The sequence below is a fragment of the Eretmochelys imbricata genome, chromosome 8, assembly GCF_965152235.1.
Source record: "Eretmochelys imbricata isolate rEreImb1 chromosome 8, rEreImb1.hap1, whole genome shotgun sequence".
NCBI classification, from domain to species: domain Eukaryota; kingdom Metazoa; phylum Chordata; order Testudines; family Cheloniidae; genus Eretmochelys; species Eretmochelys imbricata.
The window spans coordinates 102,418,273-102,425,330 of NC_135579.1; the positions used below are offsets into that span (position 1 = coordinate 102,418,273).

Sequence of the window (7,058 nt, forward strand, 5' to 3'; positions counted from 1 at the left end):
TTGAAGGCAAGAACAAAGAAATGCTTTATACTTGGAAAGTGATGATGTTTGAGGCAATTCTTTCATCAGTGTCTTCCATGATTGGGATAAAAAGGAGTTATGAATACTTTAAAAAAAAATATGGACAAGTTTCTCTGGATGAAATTAAGCGTTGTCCTTTCGGCTTTTAAACTAGAGGGGGCTGGGAAAAAAGCGTGCTTTTGTTTTTTAAAGGGGCATCTCAAACTTCTAAAACATTCAGGAAATTACCCAAAATGTATGTGGGGAAAATTCTGCTCCAGTCTAACATTAACCATGCATATTTTGATGGGCAAACTAGTGTCCTAGCCTAAGTTGAAGGTTGAGGGAGTTTGAATATCAAGGATTGAACTCCTGGCTGTATTAAAAGTCAATGTCAAAACTCCCTGTGACTTCACTGGAGCCAGGATTTCACCCCTGGTTTATAATGGAACCATGGTTATAACCTTAATTATGAAGAAATTTTCTCCATAATTAAATTAGCAACACAAAACAAGGCTCTAGCATGGATTGCCGCGCTTAACCCCAGCTATGGCTGGGTGGGTACGTGATTTGGGGTGAAAGGATGAAAAACACCAAACCTGTGTGGCTGAATACTCTTTAATTAAACCTCAAGAAAAGGGGGGTGGGGAAGGTGTCTGCAGCTCAGTTAATTGGTGGGTTAAGCTCTCAGTTTCTTATTTTGATACAGTGCTTTGGTCAGGGGTCTGGACATGAAAATAAGAGAAGGTGCATTCTCTACTAGTCAGAATGATGTGAAGATGAAAAGCAAACTGTGTGCCAAGCTGAGCAAACGGCTTTTGTGGTGATTTCCTGGGGCACCAAATAGCTGGTTTAACTCTAAGTGGAGATCATAGAATATCAGGGTTGGAAGGGACCTCAGGAGGTCATCTAGTCCAACCCCCTGCTCAAAGCAAGGCCAATCCCCAATTTTTGCCCCAGATCCCTAAATGGCCCCCTCAAGGATTGAACTCACAACCCTGGGTTTAGCAGGCCAATGCTCAAACCACTGAGCTATCCCTCCCCCCCTACATATAGGAAGTTGAAATTGGGGTGGTTCAGGTTTAATTCACTCAAAGGGGGAAGTATCTCTACTGCAGCCCCTATGTGTCTTGTGAGTAACAAAGAAAACACATTTAAGCTGGCTTTGAAAGTATTCTGGTGACAGTTTGTTTTGTTTGACTTTAAAAATTTTTTCCATGTTTTATTTTGGTTTTCATCATAAGTGATGCAGTCCACTCTGGGTTTGACATGAATTATATCTCACAAGCAGAGTTGCCGTTACTGAGGTGGCATCTCCCATTTCCTAATGTAACGAAGTCAGGAAGAGAGCTGAATGGAACGGTCCTTGATGGAATGGCTGAAAAAGGATAAGAGGTTGAATGATGGAGCAGCGGTGGGAGGCTGGAGAGTGAACGAGCACAAGGCAGTTCCTGAAACACCAGTTTGTATGAACCCACACCTGTAAGGGAAGGGAAGAAAGCTCCATCCCTGTCTGTGGTGGTCTCTCTGTTCAAGCTTTTGCCATTTTGCTTTGGGCTGGCACTGGACTCGGGAGTGCATACCTCTGCTTTAATCCCATAATGAGCTCTCTTGTTTGCCCAGTGAACTACTGCATTGGGGAAGAATGTTTCGCTCCTCATCAGCTCAACCCACGCTTTTGCACGTTGCTCCCGCTGGATGGCTTTCTTCCAGTGAAAGAAAAACATGGTGCTGAATATCAAGATGTAACATAGCCCTAGGCTCGCAAAGTAGAGAGGCAGCCAACCTGAAAAGCAAGAGCAGATGGTAAGCTCTTTGGTGCAGGGATCACATCTATAAATGCATTTCTCCAGCATGATAGGAGACCTAAGTCTGATAAGGGCCTTTTTGGAGCTATCCTGCTATAAATGACATGAAGTGTCTGTCAGTCATTTGATTTTTTTTAACCCACTTCCATTAAGTGTAGGAGAAAATTTTCCCCTTTTCCCCTTTCTATGTGTGGATCTTGGTGTTCGAGGCTAGGGTTCAAGCAATGTCTGAGTGTTAATAAGTCAAATTATATTTTTAGAATAGTGTCCATTTGAATGAACCTAAACTGCAGCTTTAAAACATGTATGTGATTGCCCTGCACAAATGAGCACCAGTTGAAACTGGTGTTGCCCCCTGTCTATACATTCTTTCTTTGTCTTAAGCTGTTCCTTATTGACTTAAGCTAAGGGTCCACACAGCCTTTTTTGCAATGGTTTTACTAAGTGTTTTAAGTAACACCTTTAGTTAAACCAACCTAACTCTGTGTTTAGACTTTCCCCTGGCTATCTGGAAAGCCAGGTTCAAACCCCAGAAGTGCCAGTTTAGATTGAACATGCAGTTTGTATAAAAGTTTTTTTAAGAAATCGTTTTAAAAATAAAGACCTGTCTACTCTGTGTATAATTATAGAAATTGTAGGCCTGGAAGGGACCTCAGGAGGCACCAGTCCATCCGCCCTGCCCTGCCCGTGAGGCAGGACCAAGTAAACCCAGACCATTGCTGACAGGTGTTTATCTAACCTGTTCTTTAAAACCTCCAGTGATGGGGGATCCACACCATAGCCATGTGGTATTTTGGGTAAGGGAAGGGCCTGGTCTCTGGCTCAAAAATCTACCCTGTTGTGCAAAAATAGCAGTGTTGTTACGATGTAAAGTACTTCGGGATCCTTCAGTGAGAAATGTAATGTCAACACCTGGCTTTATAGTTTAGGCACCAGGGAAACAATTGTTTTTGGCTAATTGAAAGAGCTGCTTTCAGTCTGTGAGGGGCATAACTAGTGCATAGCCAGCAGTAAGGAGACACAGATAGTGGGATCTGGTTGATGGGGTAATCACCAGGCAAGTAAAAAGGACCAGTTATGAGCTGGATGCAGGAATTACAGGGTGAACTTCTGGCACGTGTTATGAGGAGCTCAGGCTAGATGAGCATACTGGGTCCTTCGTGCCTTAAAACCTATGGCTGTACTGTTACCAAATGCCTTTTGAACATAGCAAATCTATCTGCAGTCCATAATTAAAGCTAATAAAATCCATAGATGCTTAAAGAACCTAGATTAAAATATTGCCTCTTCAGACAATCACTTGCTAATGTGACCTTCCCAATTTCCGGGGAGCCGGGGCATTTCTTAAAACTTGCCACAAGAGAACAATTGTACGGGCTTAGCAGCGAGATTGCCTTTCACTGTACATAGTAGTCTGCGGGATGGGTGAGTGATCTTATTTGCTAGTCCATTTCACTTACATAATATTATTATTTGAGGTTTCAGAAAAAGAACATCTTAAAGAGGTAATAGAGAACTGATGACTAGTTTTCAGAGGGTAAATATGGTACTCACTATGGGGGATAATCATTGTTTACCCACAGCGTGCTCTTCGAAGAGGTGTGGGTGGTAATCACAGGTCTGTGCTGGTTCCCATCCCCGCTCTGGAGCGGGGAGACAAGGAGGGATTTTGCAGGCACAAACACACTGAGATTACAGCCGCTGCCTTTGCTGTAACAGAACTGCAGTCGCTGAGCATTCTGCGTCTCACAATGAAACAATGGCGGCTGCTACAGCTGCATCAGCAAGAGCTAGAACATCAGCCTAGGGTGTTCAGGGCCCTCCTGGGGCAGAGGGCCTCAATAATATCTGGTGGCATAAAATTAACCCATGTTGTGTCTTGGAAATTTCCCTTTGAAAGGAGTGAAACAGATACTAGAAATGTGACTAAAGCTATGTCTACACTAGAGACTTTACAGCAGCACAGCTGTATCCCTGCAGCTGTGCCACTGTAAGGTCTCTCTGTAGCCGCTCCATGCCAATGGGAGAGAGCTCTCCTGTTAGCATAATTGAAGCACCCCCAACGAGCAGCGGTAGTGCTGTCCACACGGGCTGGTGCTTCTCTCGGTGTAACTTGTGTCGAGGAGGGGTGTGTTTTTTCACACCTGACCAACAAGTTTTATCAACAAAACTATAGTGTAGACAAAGCCTTACTCTATACAAAGCCAGAACTTCCTCCAGCTAGCACCAAAGCCAGGGGCTGATCTATCACTGTAGACACCGCAGAGATTTGGGGTGGTATATTCATAGGCTTGGCAGAATTTGATTTTTGTGTAATATATATATAATTCTGATGGATATCAATGTTTATTTTTAAGCATTTTTTATTTCTATTGATTTAAATTTTCACAGTTGAGGGAAAGGAAGGGGAAGATTATTATTTAATGACAGCAGATGTTGAGATTCTAAAAGTTAAACCTTTACAACGGTTAAAACACAATCTACCAACATCGCATATCAAAATATACGAAGTAAATATCCTCACATCAGTCTCTGTTAAGTTCTAAAGCAGCATTTTGCTTCCTTTGCCTATCTGTACATTTCAATTGTTATCCATGGAAATATTTTTTCTGGGTTTGTGGGTGTGCTGGGGTGAAACTGACGTTCATGGACAGTTATCGATGATGATAATCTAAACCTTCCAAGTCCACTTAGTCAGCATGCCCCCATCCCATCCCATCCCACCCCACCCCACCCCACCCTATACACAGATTTAACCTAGCAGAAATCTCTGTTTTTTTTACTGATCATACAGCCACGAGCCTTTACAGCTGAATCTTACAGCCTAGCCTAACCCTGTGGTTTTCAGCCGGGGGGGGAGATTTTTAGTCCCTCTCCCAAAATCACTCTATCACAGATTCACCATGTGTACTTGGTGGGCTATAGCAGTGGTTCTCAACCTTTCCCAGACTACTGTACCCCTTTCCCGAATCTGATTTATCTTATGTTCTTCTCTTCTTCCCTCCCCCCCACCCCGCAAGTTTCACCTCACTTAAAAACTGCTTGCTCACAAATTCAGACATAAAAATACAAAAGTGTCACAGCACAGTTACTGAAAAATTGCTGACTTTCTCATTTTTACCATATAATTATAAAATAAATCCATTGGACTATAAATATTGAACTTACATGTCAGTGTATAGTATATAGAGCACTATGAACACGTCATGGTCCGTATGAAATTTTAGTTTGTACCGACTTCGCTAGTGCTTTTTATATAGCCTGTTGTAAAACTAGGCAAATATCTAGATGAGGTGATGTACCCCCTGGAGACGTCTGTGTACCCCCATGGGACCGGACGAGTTGCATCCGAGAGTGCTGAAGGAATTGGCGGCTGTGATTGCAGAGCCATTGGCCATTATCTTTGAAAACTCGTGGCGAACGGGGGAAGTCCCGGATGACTGGAAAAAGGCTAATGTAGTGCCAATCTTTAAAAAAGGGAAGAAGGAGGATCCTGGGAACTACAGGCCAGTCAGCCTCACCTCAGTCCCTGGAAAAATCATGGAGCAGGTCCTCAAAGAATCAATCCTGAAGTACTTGCATGAGAGGAAAGTGATCAGGAACAGCCAGCATGGATTCACCAAGGGAAGGTCATGCCTGACTAATCTAATCGCCTTTTATCATGAGATTACTGGTTCTGTGGATGAAGGGAAAGCAGTGGATGTATTGTTTCTTGACTTTAGCAAAGCTTTTGACACGGTCTCCCACAGTATTCTTGTCAGCAAGTTAAGGAAGTATGGGCTGGATGAATGCACTATAAGGTGGGTAGAAAGCTGGCTAGATTGTCGGGCTCAACGGGTAGTGATCAATGGCTCCATGTCTAGTTGGCAGCCGGTGTCAAGTGGAGTGCCCCAGGGGTCGGTTCTGGGGCCGGTTTTGTTCAATATCTTCATAAATGATCTGGAGGATGGTGTGGATTGCACTCTCAGCAAATTTGCGGACGATACTAAACTGGGAGGAGTGGTCGATACGCTGGAGGGGAGGGATAGGATACTAGAAGGACCTAGACAAATTAGAGGATTGGGCCAAAAGAAATCTGATGAGGTTCAATAAGGATAAGTGCAGGGTCCTGCACTTAGGACGGAAGAATCCAATGCACCGCTACAGACTAGGGACCGAATGGCTAGGCAGCAGTTCTGCGGAAAAGGACCTAGGGGTGACAGTGGACGAGAAGCTGAATATGAGTCAGCAGTGTGCCCTTGTTGCCAAGAAGGCCAATGGCATTTTGGGATGTATAAGTAGGGGCATAGCGAGCAGATCGAGGGACGTGATCGTCCCCCTCTATTCGACATTGGTGAGGCCTCATCTGGAGTACTGTGTCCAGTTTTGGGCCCCACACTACAAGAAGGATGTGGATAAATTGGAGAGAGTCCAGCGAAGGGCAACAAAAATGATTAGGGGTCTAGAACACATGACTTATGAGGAGAGGCTGAGGGAGCTGGGATTGTTTAGCCTGCAGAAGAGAAGAATGAGGGGGGATTTGATAGCTGCTTTCAACTACCTGAAAGGGGGTTCCAAAGAGGATGGCTCTAGACTGTTCTCAATGGTAGCAGATGACAGAACGAGGAGTAATGGTCTCAAGTTGCAGTGGGGGAGGTTTAGATTGGATATTAGGAAAAACTTTTTCACTAAGAGGGTGGTGAAACACTGGAATGCGTTGCCTAGGGAGGTGGTGGAATCTCCTTCCTTAGAAGTTTTTAAGGTCAGGCTTGACAAAGCCCTGGCTGGGATGATTTAACTGGGAATTGGTCCTGCTTCGAGCAGGGGGTTGGACTAGATGACCTTCAGGGGTCCCTTCCAACCCTGATATTCTATGATTCTATGATTCACTTACCCCTGGTTGAGAATCACTGGGCTATAGGATAGTCATGAAGCATGAGGGGACAGGAGGGGCTTATACAGCCCATGTGCCCTGCACCCACCCAGCATCCAGGTGAGGCCCCATAGCCACCTCCTAGAGACATAAGAACGGCCCTACTTGGTCAGACCAAGGGCCCACCCAGCCCAGGATCCTGTCTTCCGACAGTGGCCAGCGCCAAGTGCCCCCGAGGGAACGAACAGAACAGGGATCATCCAGGGATCCCTCCCCTGTCGCCCATTCCCAGCTTCTGGCAAACAGGAACTAGGGACCCCATCCCTGCCCATCCCTGCCCAATGGCCAACTACTGGGTGCCTAAGCGCTGGGCTTCCCATGTGCTGCATAATACAGGT

The 7,058-nt window shown here is 44.9% G+C and overlaps 1 protein-coding gene across 1 annotated transcript; it reads right to left on the reverse strand.

Annotated features, from left to right (window-relative positions):
- Nucleotides 1–1,274: 1,274 nt before the first annotated feature.
- On the reverse strand, nt 1,275–1,856 carry TEX38 (testis expressed 38). The gene has a single exon (XM_077824695.1). It carries the CDS (start codon nt 1,854–1,856, stop codon nt 1,275–1,277), a length of 582 nt encoding a protein of 193 aa, XP_077680821.1.
- Nucleotides 1,857–7,058: the final 5,202 nt, after the last annotated feature.

Bases quoted from the DNA above. Each gene is read 5' to 3' on its own strand.
- TEX38 (XM_077824695.1), bottom strand. From the start codon at position 1,856: ATGCTGGAGAAATGCATTTATAGATGTGATCCCTGCACCAAAGAGCTT.